Below are 17,679 nucleotides of genomic sequence, written 5' to 3' on the forward strand. Positions count from 1 at the left end.
TTGATGTGTCAGAGCAGTGCCACCCAGCACTGAAATAGAGCAGAACCCCAGATATGCCCTGCAGCTGACTGCAGACAAATAAGGGAGTGCTACTAGTAAACAGAGGCCCCAAGGATCCAGGGGATTTTTCTGTGGTCCTCAGATATCCAAGGGAAAATGCTATTAGAGAGTCTATTTCATACAGCTCTGAATGGGTGCCTTCATTTGGCTGCTTTATGATTTTCTCCAAGCAAAGGAAATTGAAAATAGATAGAAATCAGTAGTGTTCCCAGTGCCTTGTGTTGGCATCATACATATTGTGAGCAAAATATTACACCACATATCCAGAGACAGAGAGCCGTGTGCTTGAAATTTTTCATTTTGACCACATGTGCTTGAAAAACAACATTTAGCTCTCTTAAAGTTCTTACTGGAGAATAAGCTGAATAAATATCCAAAGGTTGTTTTAAAACTTTCCTCTGGTGTAACTACAAGAAGCTGGGCAGCACAGGAGTTTTAAAGTTTAGTATCACTTGAGTTGTGGGCGTACACCGTAACTTGAGTTGCCCCGTCTCTGTATCTGAATTTAAGAAATAACTATTCTATTATTCCTCTTATGAGGACTTCCATTTCCATTTCTGTTTTTTTTAAGTGGATTTATTTCTTTTGATGGGAGGTGGAGGGGAGGAGGGCAGAGGAGGGCACGGTTCCATGCACCGTGAGATGACCTGAGCCAAAATCAAGACTCAGATGCTTAACTGACTGAGCCACCCAGGTGCCACTCCATTTCTGTGCCAACTAGAGGTAGAATGGGTCTAAAGGAGATCATGATATTCATACTCTGATACAGGTATTTTTCTTCAGTAGTTACCCTAGTAACCACCACACGTTTACTATATTTGTTGCTAAAATCATATGCTGACTTTTATTGCTATCGAGGAATATTACATTCAAAAGAATAAAGGGATGTTCCTTTTCCACATCTTGCTGCATCCACTGTTTTATGAAAATAAAGGGCTCTTACCTCATAGCCTATTGATATGTCAAGTAATAAATGTGACAGTTACCGGTTCTATTTTCCTTATCCCGTCTTCCTGCGCAACTGAAATGTAACATGTTTCTTACTAGTAACAGATGCTGGAAACCTTTTTTTGAAATTCCTCTGGAGAGGCTGTCCTGTTGATTCCATTAGACGTGGGAAGTGGCTTTATGCAGATGTCTACTTGCCAGGATGCAATGTTGTAATTGCTGTTCTGCTGACCCCTTGCTGAGTGCCATGCTTTTCTCTTGTAGGTGATGTGCCTTCAGGACTTTTTTGGTGACGATGACATTTTTATTGCATGTGGACCGGAGAAGTTCCGTTACCAGGATGATTTCTTGCTAGATGAAAGTGGTAAGGAAAAAAAAAAAGTTCAAAACCAGGGGAAATTTGAGGCAGCTTTCCAAAATGAGCCACACCAGGCCAAGATTATGTCAACCCCAAAGCTACCAAATCAGTTTCAGATCCTCACCCAGCATGTCTTTTCCATATCTAGAATTTCTTTGATTTTTTTTATATAGAAAACAGATGAAATGATAATTAGAAAGGTTAAATCATTCAGAAGAGTAAATTACCAATGGCTAATATATAACCATTTAATAACTAAATTGATGTTTTATAGAAGACCATGATGCAGATTTCTACATTTTTAATTATCTGTTTTTGTCAACATGTGTAGTTGAGAGCTTTGTAATCATAAAATTATTGAGTGTGTTTCTCTGTGAAGCTTTCACTTTACCTACTTATAGGTTCCTAACTGGGGACAGTGGCTAGGTATCCCTTTTTCTTTAACGACTACAGAATTTGTATGTCATTAGCATCTGTGAGAGACCAAAAAGGAGGAGGGTAGGTCCTTGGATTCAAACTGGAATGTGATTGTAAAAAATAGAGAAGAGACAGTTGATCAAGAGGGAAAGAATTGTCTCAGGAAATGAATATGAAAAATTGTGACTTCAAGAATGATTTTTTTTTTGATGCCATAAGTCATCTCAAGAGTCCTAACAGCATCACAGAAAAGATTATTGCACTGAAAAAAAAAAAAGAGACCTCTCCTTAATCGTATTACTTCTAATTTAATTGGGAGATATTACATATTTATGGACAATTCAGACTCTAGCTAGTGGGAAGTGCTTTTTGAAGTGATAATGGATTTTATACTAAAATGCATGTGGAAACAAATTAGTGAGCTTTTGACAAAGTGGATGGGAAATACTTGAGTGCCGACTTGGTAGGGTAAGTGATGTGATGGAGGGGTCCTGCCCACCCCCCCCCCCCCCCGCTGATGTATGTTCACATATAGTATCTATATTAATGGTATATACACATATCATCTATATGCATTTGAACATAGTACAATTATTTCATCATTTAAAAATGACTTGCGGTGTGTGGGGAGGGATAGGAATTAGAAAGATTTCCCCTGTATTGTGAAAACTTCGAATGCCCAATGGATGTATATATTTGACATGAGATATGACATAATACATTGGTTGGATAGATAGATAGATAATATGATAGAAGTGTCATTTGAAGAGATTTAAGTTATTTTGCTTCAAAAAAAACCTAGTTGAAAGAGTGATGTCGGTATCCTTCCCTTTAAATACATTTTCTCTAAATACATTCCATCTTTATCTCTGATTGATGTGCCTTTTGGGGGCCAGGATTTATGTAAATCTATCATACACAGGGTGCCCTCTGGGAGGACTCTCCCATCCCACCCCTGCCTTCTACGGGATGAGACTGCTCTGCCATTGTGCAAAACAAGAGAATGTTAGGAGTCAGGCAGGAGCCAACAACACAGTTTCGAGAAAAATAAACTGCCTTGACTTTCAATTTAAAGAAAATAGCTGCTTCTGATAGAATAGTCTGAGAGAACAGATAACGTTCTGAAATGAAAGTTTCACTTGTTACCTCGATAGAAAACAAGCTGTCAGATTCCGGCTGGAATACAGTTCAGTGTCAAGTCAGCAGTGTTGACCTGGGGCTGCCTAAGTGTCTATCAGGCCTCCAGGTAGGCCTGGGACCTCCCCTGGCCCAGCCCCTCCCGGTGAGGCCTCTGGGTTGGGCTTTGCCTTCCCTGCAATGTGCTCTCACACCATATGCTGCAACTTGTCCTATTCCCCCGTGACAATAGACAGGCTTTCTGGAAAGCACAACAGAAAAATACCAGGAAATCCTTTGTGATTTCCCCTTAGAATCCTTTCTCATTTAAAAAAATGCAGATAGGGGCACCTGGGTGGCTTAGTTAGTTAAGCTTCAGACTCTTGATATGGGCTAGGTCATGATCTCACTCTCATGAGATCCAGGTCCTGCAATGGGCTCCGAGCTGCGCGTGGAGCCTGCTTGGGATTCTCTCTCTTTCTCTCTCTCTCTCTCTCTCTCTCTGCCCCTACCCCCACTCCTTCTCTCTCCCTCCCCTTCTCTGCCCCTCCCCTGCTTCCATGCACTCTCTCTCTCTCAAAATAAATAAACATTTGTGAGAGAGAGAAAGAGAGAGAGAGAGAGAGCATGCTCTCATGCTAACAGGGGAGGAGCAGAGAGAGAGGACAGAGGATCCGAAGTGGGCTCCGTGCTGACAGCAGAGAGCCCCATATGGTGCTCAAATTCCATGAAATCATAACCTGAGCCGAAGTTGGATGCTTAACCAACTGAACCACCTAGGCGCCGCTAAATACATATTTAAAATATTTTTTTTTTAAAGGCAGCTAGCTAGCTAGATATCTACATACACATACAACAGTGCACGTGAACACACGTGGATCAGACACCTTGCCCATCATTTATGGTTTGCCACTTTGAAGGACCACTTCAAACTATTTCAGTGAGAAAGTGCAAACTTCAAGTTATTACCCCCGATGAATATACCCTAACCATTTCTTGGTGTGATATCCATTTGCTGAGTAACAGTGTCCTCCTCCATCCTAAAAGAAACACGTGGATTGGGGGAAGGGGTAGAAAAAAGAATCTAAATTGAGATTTTACTTCCTTGGATGAACTTACTCTGAGACTAAATTCACACATTGACAACTGCAATTTCCCTGTTGCTTGTACAGCATGTTCTAGTGCTAATGTATTAAAATTTGAATCTTTTTTTAAGTGCTCTGGGATGATTTATCCCAGCTTATCTGTACTTGCTAAATGGTATTTGCACGTTGCGGCTTCATTTGGCCTGTTCCATACTAGCTTCCTAAAAGGAGTATCAGTGGGGGATACAGACATCTTCAGAATTAATACTCAAGCAAGGCTGGGCTTGATTTAGTGGCATCAAGAAGTGGCCTTTTGCCACAAGGCAGCGCTTTTATTTTGTCTTTCAAAATTAACCCAGCTCCCTGTGTGCTCAGGATCAGCAAGAATATGTCCCCCTGATTACTGCTGGGCCAGCTCCTGGAGATGGCTTGTAAGGTCTTTCCAGTGAGGAATTCTGCCATTATAGACTTACATTTCGTGGGCTGCATTGGAGCCAGATCAATATTAGAAACTGTGAGGGAGCATCCTTCCTCCTCTAAATTTTCACATGTGGGAAAAAAATGCCTTCTTTTTTCCAGCTTAAAATGTAACCCATTTTAAGCAATATCGTCATCAATTGGTGGAGTCTTAGCACCTTTGAAAAATGGTGGATACAGCGCTATATATAGAGACAGACAGACCAACAGCTCCTTCCCCTGCATGGGCTGCTGTCTCATTTAGAATGATGAAACATAGTCAAGGAAAATGCCAAATTGGAGACAGGAAGCTTAACATAGTTTTGCTTATATATTGATGATAAACTGACAAATTGGTGATTTTGTTGCCATTAAAAAATGAGAGGATTTTGTTGAGAAATGCCCACCTCACACCTAGGAGGGACGATTAACCCCTTGGTGATGAGCTTGTCACAGGATGTCACCTTCTGTCTGTCCCCCTCCCCCCCCCCCCCAGCTTCAAGCCAACAGCCCCCAAACCTGCTAGGCCAGTGCCTTCACCCATTTACCTCACCCCTGCCAAGCCTGCCACCTGCTCAGGAATCTAAGTATTTCTCATCCTCTTTTTTTACCAATTCCTGAGTGCTCTTGAATCTGATGTTAATCGCCATTACTTCAGAGTTACATATTTTTGCACAGATGTTACTAGCTTCCTAGGGCTGCTGTAAGAAAGCACTGTAAACTAGGTGGCTTCCAACAACAGAAATTGATTTTCTAACAGTTCTGGAGGCCAAAAATCTAACCTCAAGATATAGGAAAATTTCTGTCTCCGAAGTCTCTGGGTAAGATGTCTTCTAAGCTATAATCCTAGTTTCTGGTGGTTGTTGGCAATTTTTGGAATCCCTTGGCTTCCTGCGCCATTACTCCAGGGTCTGCCTCCAGCCTCACAAGGCCTAATTCTCTGTGTGTGCAAATTTTCCTCTTCTTCTAAGGACCCCATCCTAAGGGGTCCTTCTTAAGTCCCATCCTAATCCAGTATGACCTCATTTTAACATGATTACATCTGCAAAGACCCTATTTCCAAATAAGGTCACGTTCACAGGTACCAGGGGTAGGACTTTAACATATCTTTTGGGGGACACAATTCAACCCACCACAGATGTTTGAGGTTGTCCAGATTTTATTTGAACTTGAGTTACAAATAAACTCATTTTTATTTGTTTGTTTCGGCCTGTCTTTAGATTTTCACAGTTATAGCTTTATATTAATCAGTACAATACCTAGACAACAGAGCTGTGACAAGACTGTCCCCTCATCTGACCTTTCACGGGAAGGGTCACTCATCTCGTGGATCAGAAGAATGCTGTGAGATGGTCTGAGTAAATGCATTGGTCAGCAGTGCATTTGACAGGGCCTCTCCTGGAATCCCTTTGACTAAGATAAAAATATATGGTCTGAATGACATAGGTGGTTGTGTTTTTAATTGATTGAACTGAGTTGCCTTGTCCAAGAGGCTGATGTCCATGTGGTGGCGGAGGTCTCTGTTAGAATTCACTCAGAGGTCCCTGAAGAGAGGGACTGTTTGTACGCTGAGAATCACACCAATAGGGTTCTGCCTTGGATTCTGTGTAGTTGAGTGTGGCTAGAAATGCCCACTTGAGAACATTGATGGTGCATGGGTGAAATCATCTGGTAGGAAAACAAGGATCCACAAGGATTTTAACAGAATGGATTGTATCCAAGAAGATAAAATTAAATTGGTATTAACAAAAAGTAGTGCTTCGGGTATTTTTTTGTTTAAAAAAAAAAAAAGCCACTTTTACAAGCTTAATTAGGAGTAACGTAGTTTTAACAGTAGAGCATGCATGTGAAGATTTTAGTTGACCGCAGGCTTCTTGTGAGATGTGGCTCATTTGCCGAATGGATTGTAGGCACATCATATATCATAAAACCTTTCAATCCGCCTGATTGAACATGGCAAATGTTGACCGAAAGGTAAGATTAAAACTGCTCTTCAAAATTCACAAAGCTAGTATACAAGTAGAGTAAGTATAGTGTAGAAAAGAGAAGAAATTTAAATTATTGGGCTTTCACATGAGTTTTGTAAGTTTGCAGCATTTATACTTCTGAAGTTTTGGAAGTTTAAAACTGCACTAAGACTTTCGGGATACCATGTGTGTGTGTGTCCATGTGTGTGCATGCACTTGTGTGCGTAATGTCCTATTTCTGAGGAGTGCCAGGCCAGGTTCTCCCTGTACTAGACACACCCATCTGAAGTACAGTGTGCTTCCTGGGTATGTGATTCTAAAGGTTTCTTTGTTTTTGAGGGAGAGATAGAGCACAAGTGGGGAAGGGACAGAGAGAGGGCGGGGGGACGGAGGATCCGAATCAGGCTATGCTCTGACAGCAGCTAGCCCGATGTGGGGCTCAAACTCACAAGCTGCGAGATCATGACCTAAGCTGAAGTCAGATCTGACTAAGCCACCCAGGTGCCCCCGGGCATGTGATTCCAGAAGGAACATTTCTTTGGCTTCTCCTATGGACTCCCTGCTGGTGGGTGCCCAGAATTCACCTCGTAAAACATTTCTGGAAATACTCCATCCTGACCACTTTCCAGGGACCCGTGTCCTGAGTGAGATGAGACAGAAGCTGCATTAGGCACCCTTCACCAAGCAATGATTTTGATTGTTTTCCCCAACTCTGGGTAGTAAGAAAATGGGGTTAGAACCTAGAATAGTGGAAGCAGTCTTGGAGTAAGGTTAGAAGACAGGTGTAGTCCAAGTTCCATGTCCTGCTTGCTGTGTGGTCTTTGTATCTCTGAGCCTGCTTCCTATTCTGGGAAACACCTTTTTTTCCTGGGTTGTAATGGACCTCAAATGAGATAATAAATGTCAAAGCACGTTCAGAACTGTGTTCCTTGTTACTTAGTGAATGATGTTAGTGAATGACACCTCAGCTAAAATATACCTCCTAGTGGACTGCAGCTGGACTCACCCACGTAGATTCATTTGCAGGGCTTAATTGGAGGCAGATGTCACCAAGATTTGGTTCTGGTGCTCTTTAGAACCAAAAAGCGATTATCTGTTGCTTTCTTCCCACTCTCGACTTCTATTCCTGTGGTGGAGGTAAGAGGGAATTAAGGGACCTTTGAAGATATCCACCCTTCTCTGGAGGGAATCTCTGGGAGATTAAACCAAACCGCATCTAGAACCTGTCAGACTCTTAAAATGGACAACATTCAAGGGTCCCAGCCTGTATGTCCACATAGATTTGGGTCTGTGGGATTTTTGGTGGCCCCATCGCTCTGTCCCAGGGCTGGTGATGCTAGGAAACCATAAGTCATTCCAAACACTAGGAAGATGCTCCGAGTCTGGATAGGCCTCCTCACAGAATGGATTTTTAGCTACTGCTAACAAAACTCATTTTTTCATGCATCCATTCATTTATTCAATAGGCTAAGCTAATTTAGCATGTGCCAGGCAGTATGCTAGGCACAGATAACTGTGCATTTACTGCACTTACATGAAATATGACCGGCCGACCCGTCATAAGACTTTTAATATTGCTTATGTCTAAAAATGCCAACGGATCTCTGGCCCTGAACTTTGACTCAAAATATTACATGGTGCTTCTTGCCGTAGTGTATTTTATTCCTTTGGAAAAATATTGTGGGAAATGACTAATGGGGTCATAATAGACTGACTTCTCTTTATAGATTTAAATTTTAATTGGATTATATGGCCAGTTTAAATTGAATCTGTGGGCATATTTCTTTGAGATGCGTGGTACTTCATGCTGGAATATTTTATTGTTTCAATAAATGTTAATTCTAGGAATGTATGGTTCTTATTTTTTAAAAAACTCGATAGCTTTCTTATTGAATAATTGCCAAGTTTCCATGACATTTCATTGTTGTATAGAAAATCTGGCATGATTTTGATTGCATTGATTTATAGAACGCAGCCTGATGTTTGAAATAGAGTTTTAGGGTTTTTCTTTGTTTTGAGTTCCAGAGAGCACATTGGTAACGTACTTACTCTTGTCAGCAAGTTCCCATTTGCCTCTTAGCGGTGGTAAAACTGGAGGGGTTCAGGGTTCGGGAGACTTTCTCCACCATAACTACATTTTAGCTCATGCATAATATTAAGTTCCCCAGAACATAGTGATATTTTCAAATTTCATAGCTGCCAAGCTATGGAGACATATAGAATATTATTCTTTGGGACGGGATCTAACTCTAGCATAAGCTAGTTCCTTTGCTACAACTAGATGATTTTCTAGTTGGGAAATCAAGACATTGTGTAACACATGTGGTCTTTTCTTTACACTTTCTCTTCTGGTCCCCCTGGGCTTCTTTTTATTGTATACAGTCACATTGACACCTGAATTGTTGGCAGGGAAGTACCCTACAAATATAACATTGACAATGAATGCTGCACACTAGGAGTTTTGAAGGCTATCAGCCCACCTCCGTGTCCAGGGCAGAGGTCCCTCACATGGCATTGCAATAGCTGTTCATCCATCCCCACCTAGAGCCCTCTGTTCTGCAGCTTACACCTGTATAAGAAGGTCAGTCCCCTGTGCTGATATCACCAGTGTTGATATTTTGATAAGTTCTTTCTTTTTTTTTATGCTTATTTTTGAAAGGGGGGGGGCAGAGAGAGAGGGAGACAGAGGATCCAAAGCAGGCTCCACACTGACAGCAGAGAACTAGATGCAGGGATTGAACTCATGAACCGTGAAGTCATGACCTGAGCTGAAATCAAGAGTCAGATGCTTAACTGACTGAGCCACACAGGTGCCCCAAGTTCTGTCTTAAAAAAAAAAAAAAAAGAAAGAAAAAAAAAGTTTATTTATTTATTTTGAGAAGGGGGGAGGGGCAGAGAGAGAGAGAGAGACAGAGAGAGAGAGAGAGAGAGAGAGAGAGAGAGAGAGAGAATCCCAAGCAGGCTTCATGCTGTCTGTGCAGAGCCTGATGCGGGGCTCCATCCCATGAACCATGAGATCATGATCTGAGATGAAATCAAGAGTCAGACCCTTAACTGACTGAGCCCCCCAGGCAACTCTTTTATAAGTTCTTTCTTATATTGAGCCCAAGTTAATCTCTTTCTAGTTTGTACACAGTAGTCCTGATTCTGCCCTCCAGAGTAATAAACACCACCCACTGCCTTCATTCACAGAAGATGAACTTCTGTAAACTACAGGGATGATCAAAGTCATTCACTATAAACTGTTTTATTTGCCTTCCTTCTAAACCAAAATGTCTTTATATCTTCTATCTTCCTTCTCTCATCTTTCAGGGGAAAGAGAGTCTTTTTTTCTAAAGGCAAATGCAATGTTCTTGACTTTGTCTTCTCACTTCTTCTTTGTGACCTTGCCTTATCAGTCTTCCTTTCCTATTGTTCTTGTGGATTTGTTATTTTACCCTATCTTTACCGTCTCTTTCTCCTCCACCTGCAGCCACAACTAAGTTTCTCCTGTCCTAAGAGGACCTTCAGTCATCTCTATCACCTCATCAAAGCACAGTGCCCTTTCTCTGCCAAACAGCCTTAAAAAACAAAAACCCCACAAAATTACTAAAAAAAAAGGGCAAAATTACTGTCCTCAAGACCTTCATGTCCTCATCCTGACTCACTTTTTATACCCTTGGGTAAATAGTACCTTTTAAACATGAGAGTTATGGGGACCTTTTTTCACTAAAAGTTGTCTTCCACTATCCTTTTAAATGTATATAGTGGTGGGAGCTCTTCTTTGCCACTGTAGGACACTTAGCCACAAATCTCAAGACTGTTCTCCTCTCTCCTAAGATGGTAAAAAGTATTATGGACTCTTCTTATTACAAATCACCATCTCAATCCAGAAATGAATATATTGAGTCCCATGCGATAGTCATTCAAAATTGGAATTCCTTTCCATACCTCTCCAGGGCCCCATGTCGTGAGTCCCTTCTCTGAAGGAAAAAGGTAGGGTTCTCCTTTTCCACTTACCTCCTCCCTGATGTTTTTTATCTTTTCAGGGTCGGAAGAGAGAAGGGTGGAGAGGAGCAGGGTGATGAGAGAGGGGAGGTGGGATGTCCTTACAGGATAGCGCTGTTGTAAGATGGCTTCAGGCCCTCCGGGCCAGCACACGTTATATGAAGCCAACTTCTCATATGGGTGTTTTTGTGGGTTCTTCAGGGACTCTTACTGGGAACATTCCACTCTTCTGCTTTGATGTGGTCAGTTCGGTTTCTTCCAGCTTTGGATGTTTCTCCCGTAGTCCTTATTTTCCAAAGCTCTCCCTGTTGGCCTCAGATGATCCTCTTGGGAAGAATTTAAATTAGCTCCATGCCAATTCACTCCCTCCGTTCCACAGTGCACTCATATGTCCTTTGCCCAGACAGCAGGCCACCCGATGCAGCCAAGCCTCCTTTACTCTGCTGCCAGTGGTTCTCCAGTAAATAGCCGAACACTCAGACGCGAGTGTGTAATTCCCCTCAATCCACAGATGACACTGACCAGGTTCTTCAGATCTCCCAGTGAAGCCCTAACTGAGATGAAGAGAAGCATCTCCCCTCTTCTGGAATGAGGGAACTCTGCACAACTCTCTAAAGAAATCCTTCTCACAAATCCCCTTTCTCTCTGTTAACATAAGTCTTTTATCCCTTTGAAATGAGTAAGAAAACTAAGGCCTGCAATATGTTTGTTTATATCTGCTTTGAAATTTCTAGAAGGTGATCTGGCTCTCAATTCACTTCGGTGTCTGATACACATCCCCTTGCAGTCTGGGTGCAAATTCCATTTTGAACCCTGTTCCATTTGTGACTTCCTTCCACTCCTGCCACATATATAATAGTTCCATACACAAGGATAACCTTCAAATCACTATATCCGATGCCCTTGTTTTCCTTTTTCGTCCCCAACTTCTTTGTAGAGTTTGACATGTTCCAGGATTCCCTCCTTGAAATTCTCTTCTCTTGTCCATCCCCGTGTCTTGCTGTTCTGATCTTCTGCCCACCTTCTTGACTGCTCCTGAGCTTCATTCAGGTTTGTTCTGCCACGTTTCCCTTAATAATTGTTCCCTAAGACTCATTCCTCAACCCTTTTTTTTCTGCTTAATTACTTTCAATTCCAAGCCAAGTTCATCTACCTTAATGGTTTCAGCAATGATGGTTATGGTAGACAGTGACGGTGACAAATGGCAACCAGATGGTATGCAATAAGCAAAGTCTTTGAAGTATGTATAATTTTCCCAATTTTACAATTAAGGAAATTAAAGCTTTGATGATAAATAATTTGTCCAAGGCCACACAGCTAGTCAGTCTCAAAGTTAGTGTTCAAACCCAAGTTTGTTTATGTTTGATGATATACTCTTAATCTCTAAGTCCACCTCCTCTCAGATCTACATCTCTAGCCCTGACTCCTCCCATGGGCTCCAGAACCATATTTCCAACTTGCTAGTATGAACTTCCTTACAGTTATTCTACAGCCACTTGCAATTCAACATTTTTCACAACTGAACTCATCATCTTCTTAGTCAATTTTATCCCTCTTTCTGTGTTTCCTATATTAGTTCATGGGATCAGCATCCTCTTTAACACCAGCGTTGCAAAACGTGGAGTCGTCTTTCACTTGCCCCTCACCTTTACTCCTCATATCTCACATTTTGTCACCTGCTTTTCAATGCCACCACCATTATTTTAGGTCAGTTCCTCATTATCTCTCGCTTAACCTCTTTTTTTAAAAAAAAGTTCATTTACTTATTTTTGAGAGAAGGAGGTTAGGGGAAGACAGAGAGAGGGAAACAGAAAACCCCAAGGAGGCTCCAAGCTGTCAGTGCAGAGCCCAACTCGGGGCTGGAACCCATGAACTGAGAGATCGTGATCTGAGCCAAAATTAAGAGTCAGACACTCAACAGACTGAGCCACCCAGGCACCCCTCTTGCTTACTCTCATGATGACTCTTGCTTTCCTGGTTTCAGTCTTTAATTGTTCCACCTGTTTGTACACAGGTGGATTCTCCCAATATTCACTTGAATATAGCCCTCCACCACCCAGAAACTCTAGGGAGGTTGTGATTCGGCTTTGTGGTATCTTTATAGCTCTTGTCATTGCTTTATTACTCCTCTGCACTCCAGCCACAGTAGTCCTTGCTGGTCTTCCAAAAGCCATTTGTTTTCAGTATCTCTGTCTCTGCTCATACTGCCCCCTCAACCTGGAATGCTCTTTTTCCTTTTCCCCACCACCACCCAGCAAACTCCCTTTGCCCTTTGAAGTCTAGTTCGAAAGTTCTCTTTCCCCATCTTGTTGGTTTCAGTCAATTACTGATTTCTCATTCTTTTTACAGATATTTATCTCATTTAATCCTCAGAAAAACCCTGCGGTGTTGCTTTGCAAATAAAGAACGCCAAGTTAAGACAAGCTAAGAAACTGCTTAAGGTCACATATCCAGTGGGTAACAGGGTTGGGAGGAAAACTGGAGATCCCAGACTCCTTGTTTTTATCTTACTTGTTAGTTCCTTGAGGCTGGGTCTCTGTGTCATCAATCTCTGTATCCCACAGCACGTATCACAGTGCTCTGAATGTAGTAAAAGCCCAAGAAATGTTAGCTGAGTCCGTGGATGCAGAAGGGATCTACTCCACCAGTCAACCCTGTAGACGCTTGAGGACTGAGGCTCGACACTTCCCCAGAGCTGGTTTCTCCAGATTTGTTAGGAAAGTCCCTTCAGTTGTTTCTCTGAAGACCATCCTACTATCCTGGTTACTTTTCTCTGGATACTTTTTGGTCGGCAATCTCCTCCTCAAAATAAACCCAGAACTGAATGCAGTACTCCTTGAAGGCTTCAAATAGCACAGAGAATATATACTTATTTAATAGAGGCATCAAACTTGTTTAAATGCAGCCTAAATGTGATTATGGTTTCTTTAAGCACTAGCCAAGCATTGCAGGCTGTCCGTTAGCTTGCGGTCAGCTGAACTCTGTGGGGCTTTCCGATATGGTGTGAAGCCAGGTTCTACTTGTTTAATTGCATATCTGAACCTCCATCCAGTACTTTAGTTGTATTCATGCCAGAGCACCTTATTAATTTTAGTCATTAATTCTGGCCATTTAAGAGCCTTAAGCATCCAAATTCTGCCTGAGGATAAATAATAGCAGAGGACAGAATTGAAATAAGGTCTGTCTGTTTCCAGGCCCTTGCTCTTCCCAAACAAGTTATGCTGCTGAGGACCTCTCTAGCTAAAGACCAGTAGCATAGCTGCCTGAAAGCTCTCAGACAAGAAGTAAAATAAATGAAAAGCTGTAATAACCTTTATATGTGTCTTCAGGGGCAGCAATGGGAGGGCAGCCTCAGGCCCAATGTCTGGCTTTGGCTGGCTCATTCTTTTCCCACAGAGGGGGACCTCAGTTTCTTTTATCCCCTGCACTGACCCCCACATTCCCCCCCGAGTATAGGAAGGTACAGATAGAACTTTCTTCTTCGCGTGCATCCCCAGGGCATATGCACTGGGGTTTTTGTGCCCATTTGAAATCTCCCAGTTCAATTCCCCATACCAAGCACGTGTTAAGAGCCTACTGTGTGTCAAGCATTCTTGGGGTTTAAACAAAGAAGTTCTGGAAAGTTAAATATCTACTTATGGAAAGCAGATGAAGTGAATGTTATGGTGGAAAAAGACTTGATGTGAAGGTAATTCTAAAATCTAATTCCAGACTGAGTAATAATTTGATATGTGTGTGGATACAGGTTGTCTCTATAGATTTTCATTATTGTAAGTATTCTGAGTAGCTGAAACATAATAAGATACTGATGTTATATGACTCTTTGCTGCCTAAAACTAGATTTTCTTTCACGACAGCTCTGGAAAATAAACAAATGGATAAAGCTTTCAGTAAAAAAAATATGATTGCGTGGGTGACTTATCTTCTTGTTTCAATAGGCAGAATCACTGTAAAATCATGAGTCCAACTTTTCTTGGAGACTTAAAACAGATCTGAATAAGAGTTTGTCTAAATTCATATGAGTCTTCATCAAATAATCAGAACTAGGCCAAAGAAAAGCAGCCTTGTCAGGAGTGCCAGCAACGGAACTGAAAGAAGCTACACCTGTAAGCTCAGGGGAGGGAAGTGAGCAAAGGCAAACCATTGCCAGGTCAGGGCGAAAACTAGCATCATCATGATCAAAGACGAAATCAAGCTCTGCATTTAGTTTAGCTATTGAGGTACACTAGGGCCGACTGATTCAGTGAATGCCTTTCGTTCACTTGTGGGGCGTCCCACTGATACGACAGCTAGGACATCTCGTTGATAGGACCACAGAGATCCTTGCCCAACTATGGAGAACAGAGGTTATAAAGCTTTTGAGTTGATTAGCTCTGGAGAACACAAAATTTCTTTTATAGATTGCCTCTCAACTTTAGTGTCAACTTAGGTACATTTATAGCTTAATACCTTTTTTTGTGTTCATTTCACACTTGATAGCCTTTCAACAGAATTATTCTAAGAATAACGTTAGAAGTCAGAGGATTAGTTCACATTATGATTAGTTTCACAAAACCTATGGAAAAATGAGTACTGTTGTTTCTTCTTAAGATATAAAATCTTCCCATATGCAATGGATTTTCTAAATATGAAAATAAGGATAGCTAAATATACTAGGCAGCAGTGTCTATAGACAATTAACATGAGTTCAATTTATTATATCCCCTATGAGATATGTGTGTGTATGGATATAGTAATAGGTTCTAACCAATTTGACTAGTATTGAGTGAATATCTACCATGTGCCAGGCACTAGTGAAGTGAAGAGAGAAAAATTCTGGTCCACATGGAGCTTATTGGGAGAGGAAGATATTTAATAAGCAAAATCTTTTTTTTAATGTTGATTTTTATTTATTTTTGAGAGAGAGAGCTTGCACTTGTGCACGTGTGCATGTGGGGGAGGGAGAGAGAGTGAGGGAGACAGAGAATCCCAAGCAGTCTCAGCACTGTCCACACAGAGCCCAATGCGGGACTCGAATTCACAAACCCCTTGGATCATGACCTGGGCCAAAATCAAGGGTCAGACGCTAAGCTGACTGAGCCACCCAGGCACCCCCAATAAGCAAAATCATAAGCAAATTACATAGTGTATTGAAGATAAGTGGTAGGAAGAAGAATGAAGTAGGGTAGAGGGGAGTGTGTAGGGGAGGATGTGGGAGGATGTGGGTGGGGGTGCACAGTGAATAATGTAGCTGAGAAGAATTCAGTAAGAAGGTGGCATTGGAGAAAAGACTTGAAGGAGGTGGGGGAGCCAGCCAGGAAGATCCCAAGGGAAGAGTGTTCCAGGCTCAGGTGACAGTTACTACAGAGTCTGAGGTGGGCATGTGCCTGATGTACACGTGGGCAGAGCTCTGTGGTGGCAGGTGGGCTGTAGGACTGTGCTGCAATCTGACAGTAACTACGTGGAGTCAGCACAGACTTCCCAGGTTAAGGGCATGGTCCCCAGGAAGACAACCCTAATTTCTGATGCTAGCTGCCAGTTCAGGGGTCCCCTGGCCACCCACACTCCTGACCAACTGGCTACAGATTCAGAGGTTGCTGCACCCCCTTCAGGTTTAGTAATTTGGTAGAACGACTCACTGAACTCAGAAAAGTGATATGCTGTATCTATGATTATAGTTTTATTATAAAGGATACGATCAGGACCAGCCAAATGTAGAGACACATAGGGCAAGATCTAGGAGGGTGCCAGAGGGAGACCTTCCATGCTCTCTTCCTGAAGAATCGGGACACATCACCCTTCTGGCACATTGAAGCGTTCACCAACAAGGAAGCTCCACTGAGTTTGATATACAGTTTTTGTTGGGGTTTCATTACCGCGAGCCTGGTCTATTGACTCATTGGCCACTTGTCTGTAGCTCTCCACTCCTAGGAGGTCATGTGGTTATTCTGTGGCTCAAAGCCCACCCCCATCACATGGTTTGGTATGAGCAACCCCCATCTTGGGTCCTCTCATTAGCATAAGCTCAGATGTGATTCAAGGGACTGGGCAAGAATGACATGGACACTGCTATCACGTGGGAAATTCCAAGGGTTTAGAAGCTCCCTTCCAGGAACCCAGGGAAGAAACCAGACACATTGTGTGTTATACAATATTGGACTCTGTCAAGGTCTCAAGGAGACATCCAACATCCATGCTAAATCTATAACAATAACCACGCCAACCACTTATAATGAGGAGAACCAAACAGTAGCAAAAACAATAAGCTTATCAAAGACTTTGGATCTTGGCAGACAGAGAAAGGCAAAATGACTAGATCCCACCCCAGAAGGGGGCAGGCTGACCCCTCTCATTTGACACTCTCATCTCAAGAGTTGATTTCTGTATAAGGGTCATAGAAATGATTTAATAATTGTGTAGACAGCTCTTGGTGAAGTGTGCTAATTGAGAGGGACTTGTGGCATGAATCATCTAAAAATGTGCATAATGCAAAATCCCTTTCATCTTCTTATGAGTGTATTTTGTATCTCACACTATGTACATTCCCTTCAGACAGATCATTTGGGAGTGGGATTACTTTTGCTCAATAAAATTCCTAATTGTTAGAGTTGAAAGAACATTAGGGAGTGTCTTGCTCAGTTCTTCCATTTCATATGTGAGGAAGCCCAGGGGAATTAAGTTGACTACCCGAAGTCAACCAGCATGCTAGTGTTAGAGCTGAGTGAGGCTCGAAGCCAGGCTGCTGATGTCCACTTCGGGGCTTGTTCCATTAAGTAAGGTTGCGTAAGTTAGTGAGCACCTCAACCTTAGCCTAAAATGCATCCTCAAAAGAGCACCAACCCTGGAGAAGGAAGGTCCTGTGCTTATCACCTGAGTGATCCTGAGCAAAGTACTTATCCTCTCTGAGTCAGTGTCCACTGGAAAAATGGGGACAAAAGTAGTACCAATCTGGAAAGGTTGCCATGAGGATTCAATAAGATGATGTGGGTGAAAATCACATTGCAAAGCTCTAATGTAGTGGACAAATGTTAGTATGTGATATTATCATTATTATTTGGGTGCTTGGAAACCCTCATCTCGTGATTAAAGTGGAACAGCTTTTAGATCTTTATTTTGAACTATTTAACAAATATTTATCTGAACAATATGCTAGTGGATATGGGAGATGCCAATTTACGGTAAAAAAAAATGTCACCGCAAGCAACCAACTCATGGAAAGAGTCTGTCCATGGTAGGCAGCAGCCTTTAATAAAATCAGATTGGAAAACTATACGAGGTCCGTGTAGCATCCCAAAGAGGAAAGCTC

General features: G+C 42.1%; 1 protein-coding gene across 6 annotated transcripts in view; it reads left to right on the top strand.

The window, feature by feature from the left end:
* Positions 1-17,679, top strand: part of DCLK1 (doublecortin like kinase 1) — a 345,403-nt gene that overhangs the window by 179,178 nt on the left and 148,546 nt on the right. For all 6 annotated transcript variants that reach the window (XM_086713619.1, XM_086713595.1, XM_086713588.1 and 3 more), the window contains exon 4: positions 1,273-1,372. In XM_086713619.1, coding sequence (XP_086569745.1) covers positions 1,273-1,372 — 100 coding nt within the window. The remainder of the gene's footprint in view (positions 1-1,272; positions 1,373-17,679) is intronic.

The sequence above is a fragment of the Puma concolor genome, chromosome A1 (assembly GCF_028749965.1).
Source record: "Puma concolor isolate L17-30 chromosome A1, mPumCon1.1.hap2, whole genome shotgun sequence".
In the NCBI taxonomy this organism is placed as follows: domain Eukaryota; kingdom Metazoa; phylum Chordata; class Mammalia; order Carnivora; family Felidae; genus Puma; species Puma concolor.